Source organism: Takifugu rubripes, chromosome 18 (assembly GCF_901000725.2).
Source record: "Takifugu rubripes chromosome 18, fTakRub1.2, whole genome shotgun sequence".
In the NCBI taxonomy this organism is placed as follows: Eukaryota; Metazoa; Chordata; class Actinopteri; order Tetraodontiformes; family Tetraodontidae; genus Takifugu; species Takifugu rubripes.
The window spans coordinates 3843217-3859953 of NC_042302.1; the positions used below are offsets into that span (position 1 = coordinate 3843217).

A 16737-nucleotide genomic window follows, 5' to 3' on the forward strand; every position below is an offset into this window, starting at 1 on the left:
TGACCAATACTAATCCCAGATTCTGTTAACCAGAATAACAGACCAGATTTGAGTCTTACAGTAAGTGTCATAATATTTCCTCTTTTCTAAATCCTGTCCTTTACCATCCCTTTTTGGGAATTTTATTTTGGTACTATTATTAATAAGCAGTTTGTCATGAAGAACGCTTGTGCAGCCAGTATTTACGATTATGCGTCATCCACACCACACGATGGCGGCAGCGAGTATCCGGTTGTTTTGGCGCAAAGCGGAAGTTGTCGTCGCTGTCTAGCTCAATAAAAGTTTGCTCATGCAATACACAATGAGCGGCTGCTTTCAGGCGACTATTTGTTTTTGACGGATTTTTTTTCTCGATATAAGACGTACGTCGTTTTTTAAATTGTTATTTGAGGAAAATAATTGAGAACGGATCGTCATTTTGTAAAAGGCCCGATCAAGAAGTCAGGCGGGAGGGTTTCCTGGGTACCTATGTAGCTGCCTAGTGTTTTATGTTGTTTTATAACGACGAAACTTAGATTATTTAATGTGTTGTTTTTCTAAAAGTAAACAAACGTTTGGATTGACGCCCTCTTTAAATGGACGAGCATAAGGAGAACATTCATGCCAAAAACGTCAGTGTGAAGATGGCAAACATAAAAGAAGACAAGGTTGGTGTGAGCGGCAAGCTAGCTTCTTGTTGTTTGCGACATTTGTTCACAGGCAAGGACATAATAATCAATATTTCCATATCGGGATCTGAAATTGTACTGTTAATGGTTAAATATTAAGGTACATGTGTAATTTATCATATAAACAATATTATGTGATGTGTGCTGTCTATTACCGTTTTACCATGATTCCCCTGCACCACTTATTTCCAACTTAATCTTCTGTCTACAAATCAACTACATCTCCAACTACTTTAATGGCTATTTTGCTGTCATTTTAGGAAAAGCCTTGCCTAAAGGTTTACTCTGCAGAAGATTCTGCCCCTCAGGTTTCCACATGTCAGCCCAACAGGGATTTTAGCCATCCCGTGTACAAAGAGATCGCTGTGACTAATGGACACATCAACCGCATGTCCCAAAACGAGCTGCAGAAGAAGTTGGCAGAGCTGCAGCTTGACACGAGGTAAATAATGCAAAAAGAATCTACACGCTTTGTGCATGGGACAAAACAATTCATAAACTGTCCTCTTTGCTTTAAAGAGGTGTAAAGAATGTCATGAAGAAGAGACTGAAGAGTCATTATAAGAGGCAGAAGTTGATGCAAACTGCAGCTGAAGGAGGCTTCACTGACACCTACTACGATTACATCTGCGTGGTGGACTTTGAAGCGACATGTGAGGTGGACAATCCTTCAGACTTCCACCACGAAATCATTGAATTCCCCATGGTTCTTATCAACACGCACACTCTAGAAATTGTAAGTGAAGTTTTTGAAGATTTGTGGCCTTCCTCCACCGCGCACTGCCGTTTATAAATGTTTTTCCTCATTTATCCGGCAGGTGGACTCGTTTCAGGAATACGTAAAACCAGAGTTGAACCCACAGCTTTCAGACTTCTGCGTGAAGTTGACAGGAATCACACAGGTAGGTTAAGCCCTGGTTATTCAGATTGTTATCTTTAAAGTTGTCACAACAGTTGTTGTTGTGTTGAGCAGAAGATGGTCGATGAGGCAGATTCGTTTCCAGCTGTTCTTGAGCGAGTTGTAGCTTGGCTCCAGGAGAGGGAACTCGGAACAAAGTATAAATACGCCATTCTGACTGATGGGTACGTTCGAACCCGTTGATATACGTGCCTGTCTGCGTTGGTTTCGTAAAATCTAAGCGTTGTTTTGTTTTCAGATCCTGGGATATGAGCAAGTTCCTCAACATCCAGTGTCAGATCAGCCGGATCAGATATCCTCAGTTTGCAAAGAAGTGGATAAACATAAGGAAATCTTACAGAAACTTCTACAAGGTTCAGAGTTCAATAGTCTTTATGAGAGAAAACATTTTGGGGCTATTTTTTAACTTCTTTGATCCATCCTACTAACCTAAGATTTTTAGTTTTTATTGTTTAATATCTGCATGGCTTTTTTATAGGAAGTAAACATAGTTTTGTATATTGTATCATAGATCAATTTAATCTGACAGCATGATGGCTAGACAATAAAAATCAAAACCTCACACCCACTATTGCAAATTGTGCTGTTCAATTCAAATAGGCTGTCATTTAAGCATAAATTTTTTATTTTTAAATTCAAAACGGCATCAAATCACAAATTTGAAAACCTGTATATTGGATTTTATATAGCTGTTGAGCAACTAAGTGATAAAACAGTCACTTTAAGATTGAATTAAAAGATGCACCTTTGACTCACCTTTAGGTTACTTAATCGAGGATGAGGAAAAAGAAAATCTTCCTTTTTGAAATCTGAGTTTCCATCTACATATTTGAGTGCCACAGCTATATAACTGATCGGCCAATAATGTTGCTGTAAACTATTAATTAAAGAGTGAAGTTCTTCCAAATAGCTGTATTTTCTTCTCCCCAGGTGTCCCGAACACAGACCAAGCTGAGCACCATGCTGGAGAAGTTGGGTCTGACGTACAGCGGTCGTCCTCACTGTGGCCTGGATGATTCGCGCAACATTGCCAGGATAGCTGTCCGGATGCTGCAGGACGGATGCCAGCTCCGCGTCAACGAGCGCATGCACGCCGGCCAGCTCTTGTCTGTTCCCAGCTCGGCTCCTGTAGAAGGAGCTCCGGCGCCACACAGCCCCCGCAGCAGAGAGTAGACTCGCTGACCCTCGGACAGGAACTCTGCACCACGCACGTGTGGGAAAGGAAGCACTTTTACAGCTGCCGTTAAAGCTGGAGTTTTATTTTCATTCACGCTAGATTCGGACCTCCGTGGTTTCGAGCACGGACATCATTTCTTGTTTTAGAACGAGTACTCTCTTGACACTGACCACCCCTTATTGAGCTGCTAATCAGCCTTTTGAATGCCTTTCAGTTGTATCATAATGTGTGATTTTTTTTTTTTTCTGTTAAGATGACAGAAAACTTGAGAGACTGAGCTATTACACAATGACGATTACCACTTTTCATAAGACAAATTTACATAAAGGATAATAAAGGTGTTATTCTCTTCATGACCAAAAATTCTGTGTCTTTTAGCCTGAAGTGAATCATTGGAATTACTCTGTACTGCGATCTTCCAGGTGTTGTTGCCTCTTTAGTTTTTAGTGAATCCCTTATTAACTGCACAGATTGGGAAGCTAACATGCAACATTCTGAATCATCTGGCAGAAGAACTAGTTTTACATCTTTATTCACGTGATGGGGTGAGTTACATCATAATTATATTCAAATTACCTTAGGCTGATAACTAAAGAAACCTGAATGTTTCATTAACTAACATAAAAACTTTAATATTCATCTTTTATCAAATATGGCTTATTGTCTGATAGTCATTTATTTTATACAAGTTCTTCTAAATTGTTGACTCTTAAATACAGATTGTAACATCTTTTATAGCTCAGTTGTATCTGAAAACCTACTGGAATGGTTAAAATGGGTCTTAGGTGCCAGTTTACATGTGTGCCAATCATAGAATCTGCCAATAATCATTCAATTTCACTTCAAAAGCATTTGGCACCATAAAGATCCCTGCCAGAGCGCCGCTGGGTCACAGACAAGTGCTGTACAGCGTCACTTTGTAGCCGATCTCCTCCAGGATCTGACGAGCCGCCTTCTCCAGCTCCACCAGCTCCTCCGCCTTCTTCTCCATGATTTGCTGATTCGACTCATAGGCCTTCTCCAATTCTGGAGAAACGGGAAGTGACAGCAAGTTGATTTACCGGACATTTTTGAATCTTTGAAATCTTCAGACCAAAATGTCTGGACCGCCCCCTGGTGGTTCAGTGCAGTACGACACGGATGTGTAAAATAGAGTAAACCGGACACCTTCGAGTCTTTGCAGCTTCTCGCGGATCTGGGCGAGCAGCTCTTTGGCCTCCTGCTGAAGTTTATCTGCTCTCCTCGTCCCCTGCAGCACCATATCCCCTTTGTCCTCCACTAGATCCTCCACCTCCTCCAACTTGTTCTTCAGCTCCACGTCAAACTCCTGCATATAATCAGGCGTAACACTATGTCTCCACAAATTCCTATCTGTAATACTGCTGTGGATGTGTGCGAGTTTTGGTGGGGACCTTCTGGGCCTCCTCTGCGTTCACTTTGGCTTGCTCGCTGATCACTTTGGCCGTCTCTTCCAGCCGGTTCACCTCCAGGCTGTTCTGTCTTAACAGGCCCACCTCCCTCTCCAGCAGGAGCAGACGTCCTGTGGTGTTACTGAGCTTCAACTCTGACGTGGCCGTCTCTGACTCCACCTGCAGATGCAAACGTCAAACTTCAAATATCAGGACTGTTTGGAGTGAGTTTGAAAAATATACAGCAAAAAGTTGCAGTATCACGAGAACCCATAGGGGGGCAGTGTTTGCCATAATGAAGTCTAGTTTTGTACATAAATAACAGCATAAATGAGCTTTTTAGATGTTTTCCAGACTCACAGAGACCAGCAGGTCCAGTGTGGTCTTGGTGTTATTCTGGGCCAATTGGATGGCGTCCATGGCAACGTTCTGAGCCCGTTCACTCTCGTCCAGCGCCGCCTGCGCCGCCTCTATTGTCTCGTTTAAGGTTGACGCCTGCTCACTGAGGAGATAGAAAATACAAAGTGTTTTAGAACACAAAAGACTTAATAATAGCTATAACTAACGAACACGCGTTACCTGGCAGCCATGGCCTCTTTCAGCAGCACCTCAGCAGCCGAGACGTCTTCGGCGCTCTGGCTGAGGATCGTGTCCACGCTGGTCAGAGCGTTGACCTTCTCCTTGATCTCCTTGGTTAGCTCGTTCAGCTTTTCCACTGATGTGGGCATCTCAAGGGCCAACACCTCGTTAGCGACGGCCTCAATCACTGAGACGTTCGCTCTTTCATCTGGATGGTCACAGTCAGAGCATCCCTCAGTCACTTTCACATCACATAGTTTTGAGGCACCATAATGTTTAATTTTACTCTGCTATCTCACTTGTGAGCAGGTCTCGGATCTCTTTGATGAGGTCTCGCAGTTGCTCGTTGCTCTGTTCCACTCTCTCTTTGCTGCGGTTGGATTTGATCAGCACCTCCATGGCGTTAGCTTTAGCCTCATTCGCACGTTTCTTGGCCTCCCACACCTTCACCACAAAGAAGGAAAGTTCAACATTCACCTCCTCCTTGATTTGACCTTGAGTTTTTTTGTTTACTTACCATCGAGGAAAGCTTGTCCACCTCCTGCATTGCTGCTAGGATGTCCTGGTCCAGGTCTTTGGCTGATTTTAGAGCGGTTTTCGACGCTGTCACAAAGCCTTTGCATCCCTCTCCTCCGCACCGAGGTCCTCCATCTTCACCGGTACAACCTAAACCACCACAATGGGAGCCAGAGCAGCTATCACCTTCAGCTGCGCCACCGCATGTCTACCGAGACAGAATATTTGCTCGATTTAGTTGAAGTTCGAGGGACGTCCATCGGCCGTGTTTAGGGGTTTTAGCACGCCGAGCCTTTCTCACCTGTTCGCTGAGAGCCGTCAAGTCGAACTGATCCAGCTCTTCTGACAGTTTGTCCAGCTTCTTCACGTTTCTCTGGTGCTTGCGATCGAACTCTTTGCTGCTGCTGCTCATTTTTTCCTCCGTGGCCTGGCGTGACGCGGCCGACTGATTCACGGTGCTTCCTGGATTACTGGTGGAAGCGTTAACGAGGCTCTCCGCCATCGTTGACTGCGCGTGTGCGGTTGAAATCGTGTCCAAGGCCCCTGAAAATATGCACCTGAATAAACACGCTGATGACGTGTTTGTCTCCCCAACACAAGAACGCGGGTTCTCACCCTGAATGTTGGCGTTCTTGACGTTGTAAACCTGCTCTCTCAGGTCTTTGATGCTCAGTTCAAGCTGGATGATGCCCTCCGTCAGCGAGTCCAGGTTTACTTCGGTGGCGTTGGCGTCACCATGGAGGAGCAGCAAGGTCTCTTCTGTCGTGTTCAGCTCTCCGGTCAGGAAGGACATCACGCCTCTGAAGATGCAACAATAGTAACAGATTGATGAGCGCACGCACGGATGGCCGACACTGTTGCGGAGCTGTTGGGGTACGTACGTAATCTGATGCATCAGCTCTTTTATCTCCTCCAGCTTCGCCGAGGCAGGGTTGCTCTCAACAATGTCTCTGACAGCCTTGGCGTTTTTCTCGAGGCTGCTGATCAACTCTTTATAGGGAGCGGTCACGCCGCTGCTTTGGAGCTCGGCTATCTGCACCTCCAGGCGCCGCGTCTGATTGGTCAGCTCCCCGACAACCACATCCCAGACAGCGAAGCACTGGTGGCAGGGTTCACAGGCGGGGAACTGGCCCTGGTAGCCCCTGGCACACTGGTCACAGCGTGGGCCAGACGCCGCCTCCACACACGTGCACTGGCCGGTGGCGCGATGGCACTCCTCGCTGGAGATTCCACGTGGGTCGCAATCGCAAGCTGGGAACATGAGAGAGACATTATGAAAACCCGAGAACTTCTCCGCAGAGGCACACACATTGTTCCTGCATTTTGAATTTTGAGCATTTTGATTTGTGGAGAGTCTAAACAGGAAATATGAGCTCAGCCTGGTAAATAAACGTGGCGTGACCTCGAAGGGCCAAATGCTCCCCCCCCCAAAAAAACACAACACAGTTTAGGAAGCCAAAGTGGCTTTTTGCTACAGTAAAGTGCGGAATGATGAAGAGGTCTTATCTTCATCGCCACACAGGCTTTACTCCCACAGCTTCCAGTTGTGCAGCCAGTTTTTCCCATGAATCATCAGAGATTAGAGGGCCCAGCTGGTCTGGCCGCTGTGAGGAATACATATGGAATAATTCCTCTGGGTGTTGGTACAAATAGGATTCCTGGGAGTTCTGGAGAACATCTGCTTCTCATGAGCCAGGAGGGCGAGGTCATTCCCTTCGCTTTTTTTTCCTTTCCCTTCACCTTCCTTTTTCCCAAGCTACTGTGAGCTGCACATGAGTGCACACGGATCCACTCAGCAGATGTTTGACTGCAATCAAACCTTTCCCGTTCGCAGTTGAAAGGAAAGCATTTCGATTAAATACGCTCAGGGGTGACCGGGACATTTTGAAACCCCTCAACGTGCGCTTCCAGCCTTATTTGGTGAACAGATCCACAGTTCTGTAAACACACCGAGGAGATGATTTAAAGGCCTCGCTGTGGCCTCAACTTGGCTGTTTTGTTTTTTTTACCAGTCAAACAGTTTCCACACTGGAATGCAGCTCCAGTTCCGGGCGAATGTTATTGAAGACAGAATAAAGACCAAAGTGACCACTACCTGCTCCGTATTCCTATGAAATATTATTGTGGAATCCTATTTCAGAATATTATTCATTTATTTACAATAGAAAGGGGTGATATTATTCCAAAAGTTTGGTAAAATACTAAATATTTAAAGGCCTGAGCTTCTGTTTTTATGACTTTTTTTTTAAAAAATGCACTGTTTAATATTTGTGTGAGTAAACACTGACTCATGAAAGCTTGCTTTTTACCATGACATTTGACCTCTGGATCTCCCCAGAACAGCTCCCTGCATTCCCGACATGTCCTGCCACCGAAGCCGGGTTTGCACGAGCACTGTCCGGTGACCTAGACAGGAAGAGGAGGAGGAGTGAGACCAGCTTCTTCTCTCAAGCAGAATGATTCATGTTTTTCGGGACACAATAAATATTTCTAGCGTGGCGACACGACCCCCTCAAATGTTTTCTCTGTTATTCCAGGGTGTATTCCAAGACTTCCTTCCTGTGATGAACAGCCATGTTGCGCGGCTGAATGTGGGCGCACAACTCTGTTCTTCTTGTGTTCACCTGCTGATTTGTTTGGACCTGAAACAACTGGCACACAGCTGGAGCCCATTTATTCAATAGCTACACACCCATGATGGGTTACAATGACTGACTGTAGCAGCTTTTTCCTCAGTGGAGTTCCTGCTGGAATAAACCCCGGCTAGTTCCCACATTGCGGAAGGAAATCTGGCAGTGGATCATTTGCTGAGAGACAAAATTCTGGGCCTGAGCTCTGTCATACGTCATGTGGCGCAAGAGCTAACTGGAGCAGCTGCTGGTTTTGGCTTTCACCATGTGCCAGACTCGCCTCGTTGCAGGAGGATCCAAAAGAGTGGACGGGGTCGCAGTTGCACTTCTGGCAGCCCGTCCCGCTGGTGATGTTCCAGGTGTCCGGAGCGCAGCGGTCGCAGTTCTGCCCGATCACATTTGATTTGCAGGGACACTGGCCGCTGTGCTGGTTGCATTCACATTCTTCGGGGGACGAACAGGCCCGGGGGAGCGTGCCAACGGAGTCACACATGCACTCTGCGAGAGGGGGAAGAGCAGCAACGTGCACCAGAGGGACATACGCAAGGTTAATAAGACAAATGCTTTATTTCTTTCATTTGGAACTAAGAAAACAACCCACTCATAACTGGGAAATACCCTGTTAAACATACTTACTCCTACAGCTTTGAGTGACAGCGTTCCCGTAGTAACCCGCTTTGCAGTGCTGGCACGCATAGCCCTCGGTGTGGTACAGGCACCTGATACAGGCACCCGTCTGGGCATCACATGACTGGGGATCGTGCATGTCGATGTTGTCGTTGCACTGGCAGGGCACGCAGCGGCCCCCGGGCACCAGAGGGTTCCCGAAGTGACCCGGAGCGCACTGGTCGCACCTGGGGCCTGTAGGTACACAGGAAACAGGAAGTCACAGCAGGTGGGGGCAATTAGAGGTGACGACATTTTGGGCTGTTAACGAGAACCCATTAACGAGTGTGTGTTTGTACCTCTGTAGCCGGGACTGCACACACACACCAGCCGCTGAGCCAAGACATAACAGCTGTCGGAGAAGTGACGTCCACTTTGCGGGCCGTCGGGACACATGCAGGGGCGGCAGTGATCACCTGACCCCAACTCTGGATCACCGTGGTAACCATCTAGACACCTGGAAGTCATACCCAAGGTGAGTTTAGAAGCTCGAAATGGCGAGCCGGGGGCACTGGGTCACGCTCCGACTACCTCTCGCAGTGGTGTCCGGTGGTGAAATCTCTGCAGCTCTGACACTGTCCAGTCTGGGGGTGGCAGTAGTCGCTGTGGCCATTACAGTGACATGGTCGGCACTGGGGGAAGCCCCAGTGACCCGGCAGGCAGTGCGAACACTGGCGGCCCGTAGCCCCCGGAACGCACGTGCACTGGCCCGTCGTCTCGAGGCAGAAGGAGCTCACTGACCCCCGGGGGTCGCACTCGCACGCTGGGGATGCGACAGGAATCATTAGGCTTCCAGACCAATCTGCATCTGTTTACGCGCGACTCTTTACCTCTGCAGCCGGAGGGGCTGAACTGGTAAGTGGCCGGGGCGCAACTGTCGCAGTTCCTGCCCCTGATGTTGGGTCGGCACTGACACTGGCCGCCGCTGGTCTCACACAATGCACTTAGCGAGCCCTGAGGGTCACACTGGCATGCTGGGAAATTTTATTTAGAAGGATAGGGGAAGTGTTAGTCTGCTGATGTATCTACTTATGGCTAAAATTAAAAGCAATCTGGATTAAATTTTCAAATGAAAAATGAAAAAGCCAGAATTGAAATATTTAACGCTCTTCTCTGCTCTTGTCTTACACACCCATGGCTCCTTTGTGAAGCAGAGCCGAGACGCTGAAGATGTAGCTGTTACAGATCTCCGTTATGGGGCTTTTGATGATGCTGTGGCTGCTTTCCAGACACCGGTAGCGCTGGAAGGTGTCCCACGCCCCCTCGCCCTCCACCCCGTCGAACATGTCCATCTCTCTTAGCCGGGGTATCAGCACCAACTGTAAAGAGGAGGAGGAGAGGCCATCAAAGATGAGTCAGGTGTCAACGGTGAAGGCATTAAAGTCAACCGGGCCGAACCGAATCGATGAGCGTGTACGGGTTCTGGATGTATCTGACGGAGGAGTAGAGCGGTAGGCTGAGGCGGACCGTGTAGCTCAGACCTTCCTCGAAGCACACGGGATTCAACAGCAGCACGTGCCTGAAAAAATAGGCGACACAGCGGTGAGCGTGTGCGCCGAGCTGGCAAGAGCAGGCGCGCCACCCTCGTGTTTCACCTGGACCCCGGCGGCAGCGAGATGGACTGCTGGTCTCCGCTCTGGATGGAGTTCCTGCAGTGACCCGACTCGCCAGGACGCTGAACTTGGATGCTCACTTCCTCCCACTGGTCTGGCAACTGAAACGCATCCGTCAGGTTCAGATACCGGGAGACCCGAACCCTGCATGTAAACGTTCCTTTGTTACCTGAGGTTCATAGCGAACAAGGATGTCGTAGTCCATCGACTCTGGGATGTTGTCGACGGTGAACTCCAAGTAAGTTCCCTCGGGCATGTTGACGAACCCCATACCGGTCCAGGTAGGCCTGCGATCCAGAGGATAAGGTCTGTGGACCAGCTTAACCCCCTAAGAGAGGGGACATAAACACAGATGGATGCAGAACATGGAAGCGAACAGGAAACTGAGGCGACGGTGCATCAGTGGCGCTCACAGGTCCGTGCTTGGCGTCCTCGGCCTCGTAGGTGTAATGATCCAGAGCGATGAAGTAGAAACCGGACTCCACCTGGTCGCAGCGTCGTCCGAACATGTGCTCCCGGCATACGCACTGCCCCGACTGAGGGTCACAGCTGCGGAGGTGGACGTTTTTGTCTTAGATACGACACAATCAAAATTCTTCTCATTAAATGTGCCGCTCCGGCTCACTTATTGTTCAGAGCGCCGCCGTGGTCGCAGTCACATGGCCTGCAGCCGTCCATGTCATTGGACAGGCCCCAGTGCTCCGCCTACAGGAAAAGAAGCAGCTGGACGTTTGTGTTTTTGTTGTCCAGATGAGGCGCCCGTTTGATTCTGGATCCTCACCACACACTGGTCGCAGGCGTATCCCTCAACGAGGCGCTTGCAGAAGCAGCTTCCTGTGTGTGAGTCACAGGGGTTCCCTCGAGGCAACGTGCCCAGTGGGTTACATGTACATGCTGCAAAAAAAGCACACACTCATTCATTCATTCTTCCCACAGTGGTTAAAACAGTGAAAGATATGGAAAAAGGGTCCTTACGCAGGCAGCCGTCCGGCCCGCGTCCCAATCCAAAGTAACCTTGTCTGCAGTTGTCGCAACGCTCTCCCTCCACGTTAGCTTTGCACCGACACTGGCCTGAAAGGAGCCCGGCCACCACGTCTGTCCGCGCGTCGCACAGTCCACCCTGCAGGGACCCGCTGGGGTCACAGTTGCACGCTAGGGATATTAAAAGGAAGGATAACTGCATTTAAAGGCAATAGTTTCACTAAAACTGAGTCCGCTAGCTAAAAATCTCAAATCTGTGCCAGACAAAAAGTTTTGGAAAGGTTCCGATCATTAGTGCCCACTCACGCTCGCACACATTGGGGTCCCTCAGGTCTCGGTTGGGGTGCTGATAGTAGAAGGGGGCGCACTGCTCGCACTGTCGTCCAACCGTGTTGTGTTTACAGTCATCGCACACGCCTCCGCTCACGTTGCCAGTCGTCATGTACACAGCCATGTCAAAGTGGCACTCCGTGGTGTGTTGGTTACACTCACACTCTGAGAAAAAAGCATTTTAGTGTTGAGAATTACTAACGTCAACAACACAATTCAAGATATGAAATAATGGATTAAAGGTGGTCAGTAGCTTCTCATGTAGTCTTACATAAAAGAACATTTTATGAGCTAAAAGATAGTCAGATTAACACCTCCCTAAAAAGTAAGTGTGTTCTTACTTTTGCAGGTGTGTGTGCTTCGCCCCACTGCTGGTTTCCATGGCAGATCGTTGTAGAAGTCCTGGCAGCGTTCGCAGTTTACACCGTCGGTATTGTGTTTACAGACACAATGCCCATGGACCTAGACATTCATGATAGTCTAGTTTTATTATTAATAGTGTGGGTAGTGGTATTTAAAACACATTAATGAGAAAAGAAATGAAAATTTCCCAAGTTGCCCGTCACAGTTGAAGTGGTTGGGGGCCATTTATAAATAAAATCAACCATAAACACTCAACATTTGTAGCATGAACTTTCTTTCATGTAGATGTGTGTGTGTGTGTGTGTGTGTGTGTGTGTGTGTGTACCATGCCCTCTTTTCCAGGCGGAGGTTCGTGGATGGGCTGGCACTCGGAAGCGTGGCCATAGCAGAAGCAGTTGCCACGGACGACCATGTCGTAGAGGGAGTAGTAGTATTTCGCCGTCACCTCGTCACGGAAATCGAGTAGGTTGTCGCCCAGCGTGTTGAGCTTCGTGAAGTTTACCCGGAGGTTTGTGATCTTCAGCATGTCTGCAGACACACACACACACACACACACACACACAAGTTCATTTTCCTGGCCTTCAAAGACATGGTGGATGTTTCCTCACAAACTTACGACATTCACTGCATACTTCACGTGTGTGTGTGTGTGTGTGTGTGTGTGTGTGTGTGTGTGTGTGTGTGAGAGTTTACTCTGTATTCTCAGGCTGTAAGGGTCTTCAATCTCGAACGCAGGGTCCAGCACCCGAAATATCACCTAAAAAAGAAAAGTGAGCTCATCACAACATCCAGATTCTGTAATATTGGACATTATACACGACTCAGCGTCGAGACAAAAGCCTGACCTCCCCCTCTGTGGACGGCTCGATGTCCGAGTAACGGGGGTCGCAGATGATGTCGTCGACTTTGGCCAGCGGCCCCGTGGACACGCCGGGGAAGGACGCCTCACAGTTGCTGGCGAAGTAGCGGTAAATCTGCCACGTGGCCCCGCGGTCCATGGAGCGCTCGATCAACATGGCAGCGGGCCGAAAAGTCTGTCAGGCGAGAACGAGGAGCTAAAATTTGATTCAACTTCATTTTAGAGGTGAATTCTACACAGGGTGGACACCCCCCCCCCCCCCCCCCCCCCCTACCCTTTCTGCTAATAAGCATCCGACAATCAGTAATTACTTGGTGGGAAAATTACTTGTCTCCGAATGAGAAGGGACACAGGTGTATCTGAGGTTCTGACTGTCTGTTAAGGGTAGAATGAATAGCAGGAGTTGGGCAAATGATTTAATGGCTTCATCCTCCTCTCCATCCATCTTCTCCTACCACTGTTCTCCAGACACCAGAACCATTTTCCACATTCCTCATTCCTCTGTGCTGTGTTTTATCTCCATGCCATCCGTACGGGAGTATTTGTATAAAATACGCGCCTGATTTTATGTGTGTGCGTGTGTGAGGGTCCGCGCACCTTGAAGGTCATGATAAGATGTGTGAAATGAAACTCGGCTTCCAGGTCCAGCTGGATGGTCACGTTCTCCACACCTGCGGCATGAAACCATGAAATTAAACAATTAAATCTTCTCTGCAACTGTTCTGCAAAAAAAAAACATTTTATTAAAAACTGCAGACATTCGTTTAAATATTTACACATTTTCTCTGCGTTTCTGCTAGCATGTTCTCTCGTGCTCTGGACTGTGCTGCACTTTAAGCATTGAAACAGTGAGCTAATGCAACAGGCGGCCGGCTCATCCCACAAGTTGGTAGAACAGGACAAACTTGGAGGGAATTCAAATCTTATTTTATAAATGTCTAAACCCACAAACAGCTATGACAAGACTATACTAGCAAGTTAGCATGCTAACTGTGAATCTAGAAATCTTTTAGATCAACAATGTAAGTTGAGTGTTTTCTTTTAGCTTTTAAATTTGGCACCCGTGCAAATATCTAGTGCAGCTATCAGCCCTGAAGACTGGAACTGGCTTCAAGAGCCAAACTGGAACTGGAGCAGCACCACGGGGGGAATTAGGAAGTCCCACAGAACGCCATTGTCTGTCTGCAGCTTCCTGCTGTTTCAGGGCCATCTGCGCTGCTGGCTGCTTCGCCCTCCATGACTCACGCCTCTGACAGTTTCCCACCGCTCAGAGGGAACGCCGCATCTGATGTGTGTGTGCAGAATGTATGTTGGGGAGGAAAAGAGGGCGGGGCTTGTTTGCAGAAGGACGTGGAGGAGAATCGCTCAAATCTACGTTGTCTCATTACACACTTCCACTCCCAATGCTTTGAAGGCCTGAGCGTGTTCCAGTGGTGACACATCTGCCCCTGCGCACACCTGTTCTCATCTGCACACCTGTAGGCCACGCCCCCCCGCCCTGCTGTGATTGGCTGCAGTGCCAGGCCCTGTGATCTCCTGTCTAGTCATTACTGGGCTCTCATTCCCATGAGAACGCAGCGGCAGGGCCGCTCACACGACGCTCTCTGTCCCGACTCTGTCATTCTGCTCAAAAAAGATAAAAAAAAATTGTGGTGGTTGGAATGTTCCCCGACTCACCGTTCTCCGACTGCCACCAGGTTTTGAAGCGGTTGGGGCCGAATGTGGTGACCACATTTTCGATCGTGTGGCTGTTGGGGTTGCTGTCTTCCTCATACATGTCCCGGGAGTCGCACATAAAGCATTTTGTCTCCTCCTGAAACAGAGACAGGGACAGTTAAAAGGCACATTTTGCCTATTATAGACATAAATAAACAAAGCTAGCTGTAACATTATCAAATACATCTGTTAAATGATCTGTTTACACTGTTATGGAGGAGAATAAATCATAATAGGGTGATTCGGGTTCTTTTTGAGCTCCTCGTGCTCTTGTCCTCCACATCTGAGCTGCATTTCTTTATCTAAACTCGTCTCTCATGTGAGAGGAGAAGCTCCTTCGGGGCGTTCTTGTTAAAACCACGTGTCAGCTGTTGGGAAAAGGCGGAAACCGTCACGCCGCGCCGCTGAGGCCCCGGCGAACAAGCTAACAGAATCAGTTCAGTCCAAAACCATCACGTGAAGGATGGGGAGGTGCCGACAAGGTCTTCGACAAATGAAATTGTTTCGGCTGCAGGGATTTGACCTTTGACCCTCCTGACTAAATGATTAAATAACCAAAACATTCAATTATTGTGATGCAATGATGCTCATTAGGTCACAGAGAGCTCCTCCTCTACATGACGAGCCTGGACCGTACTTGTCAGCAGGGCTTTGTCTGCACAGCAGATGCTTTGGCACACACACATTCAATCTCTTGGTATTACGGTGTGAAAAAAAACAAAAACACAAGTTTCTCAATTTCATGGTGTCCCTGCCAAATATGCTGAAACTGACCGAGTCCTTCGCCTTAGCGGTCTCTTCGCCCTCCCCTCTTCAACATCTGGGGCAGCTCACACTCATCCTCAGGAAGCTCACGAAAGCTCCCACAAGGACGGCATTCACGCCGCCTCCTCGCCAAATGGTGGGAGGCGGCAGGGGTCGTTAGAATATTTCCAAAAATCCCTATATCACCCCCCCCCCCCCCTTCCAGAGAAGACATTGTGCAGGAAACAGCGCTTTTATTGTAAAGAGGAATGTCTGAACTCCCACGACAAGCAGCAGAACCATTTTTCAAGTTGGAATGTCAAATAACGGATGATTGTGTCTTTCCTTGATGTTAACAGGATCTATTTTACTGCCAGTCTCTGTCAAAATTATATCAGAATACACATAATTAGGAATGGGTGTAATATGGAGGATGAGACGGGAATCCTAAGAAGTAAATTACAGCCATAAAAGTGTCAAGTACACAGTCAGCAGTGCTAATAACAGTCTCTTATTATCAGCCCCAAATTCTCCTCAGAATTCAGACGTTTTGAAGAACCAACACAGAGTTTTCTGTTGTAAAACTTTTAGTGGAAGTTTTCTTGATTGGATTTAACCATCAGCACAGAAAACGGAACCGCAGAGACCGTTAGACGCAATTTAAAGTCAAATTGTATTGTTTGAATAGTAATGTTTGGAGTTTAAAACGTTAGTTGGAGGAGATGAACACGCGCAGCTGTGGCGGAACCCTTCTCTCACCTCCAGGTGCCCGACGATGCAGAAGTGTTCCGGGCGCCTCAGGCCGCAGGTGGAGGAGGCGACCAGCCGGTGCGCCCGGCCGATCAGCAGGTCACCTGTGGCGGGGTAGCAGCTGCCCTCCGTGCACACATTTGCCAGCTCCGGCAGCAGCGCCCGCACGGAACAGCACAGGGCTGCAGAGAGGAGCACAGTCGGGATTCTGGATCGGAATGTCAAGTAAACACTCCAATCCTCTTTAATCAGAATAAAATTGCAAACTTTAGATGCGGATCTGTCATAATTTCCTGCCGCGACCCCCGCGTTCCCCCCATGCGCCACCATCGCGGAGAGCGCAGGGAGGGAACCATTCGCGTCTGGATTACATTAACAGCAGATTCACGCACAAACGCAACAGATAGAACTCACCCAAAATTGTCAGAACGAGGATTACGGGCGACATGTCCAACCTTGGAACATTGGCGTCGCGTCTGCGCGTCGATGATAATGATCCGGGTTGTGGGTGCGCGTTAAGGAGCGAGACAGGAGGAGATTTTGGCAGAAGTGCGCAGTCTAGCGTGGGGACGATGTCAGTAGGGTTGGACTTTTGACTGATTCCCACAGAAGCTCTGGCCCCCTCAGCGTGAACGCGCATGCCGTGACTCCAACACACGGGTTTGCATGAAATCACGCCTTTTCGATTAGAAGTCACATATAAACTCTCTAATTTATTTTGTAACTGGGGTTAGAAATAGAAATAAAGTAGCAATGCGCAATGAAAATATTAACGTTTAACTTTTTCTTTGGTTTGTCCTATTTAACTGGGCAAATC

At 48.2% G+C, this 16737-nt stretch overlaps 2 protein-coding genes across 3 annotated transcripts; one reads left to right on the forward strand and one right to left on the reverse strand.

Annotated features, from left to right (window-relative positions):
* The first annotated feature begins 228 nt into the window (after positions 1-228).
* On the forward strand, positions 229-3127 carry eri1 (exoribonuclease 1). 2 transcript variants are annotated; one of them, XM_011613267.2, is made up of 8 exons: positions 233-362; positions 544-647; positions 929-1110; positions 1188-1404; positions 1487-1570; positions 1642-1751; positions 1826-1940; positions 2518-3127. In XM_011613267.2, the coding sequence occupies exons 2-8, from the start codon at positions 576-578 to the stop codon at positions 2758-2760; spliced, it is 1023 nt and encodes a 340-aa protein (XP_011611569.1). In that variant the 5' UTR covers positions 233-362; positions 544-575; the 3' UTR covers positions 2761-3127. The 2 variants fall into 2 exon arrangements, with proteins under 2 accessions (XP_003972753.1, XP_011611569.1); XM_003972704.3 differs by having other exon boundaries at positions 229-647.
* Positions 3128-3280: 153 nt separating this feature from the next.
* lamb1b (laminin, beta 1b) lies at positions 3281-16506 on the reverse strand. The gene is made up of 33 exons (XM_003972760.3): positions 16335-16506; positions 15930-16102; positions 14388-14523; positions 13308-13381; positions 12697-12885; positions 12545-12608; positions 12177-12379; positions 11830-11950; positions 11465-11653; positions 11153-11329; positions 10959-11071; positions 10803-10882; positions 10591-10726; positions 10347-10505; positions 10160-10278; positions 9963-10083; positions 9697-9883; positions 9395-9538; positions 9096-9327; positions 8864-9021; positions 8535-8759; positions 8179-8396; positions 7578-7674; positions 6150-6519; positions 5884-6068; positions 5570-5811; positions 5270-5476; positions 5052-5196; positions 4753-4960; positions 4534-4675; positions 4177-4353; positions 3932-4091; positions 3281-3790 (listed from the first exon to the last, which is right to left on the reverse strand). Exons 1-33 carry the CDS (start codon positions 16366-16368, stop codon positions 3654-3656), a joined length of 5322 nt encoding a protein of 1773 aa, XP_003972809.2. The 5' UTR covers positions 16369-16506; the 3' UTR covers positions 3281-3653.
* Between the last annotated feature and the right edge of the window lie 231 nt (positions 16507-16737).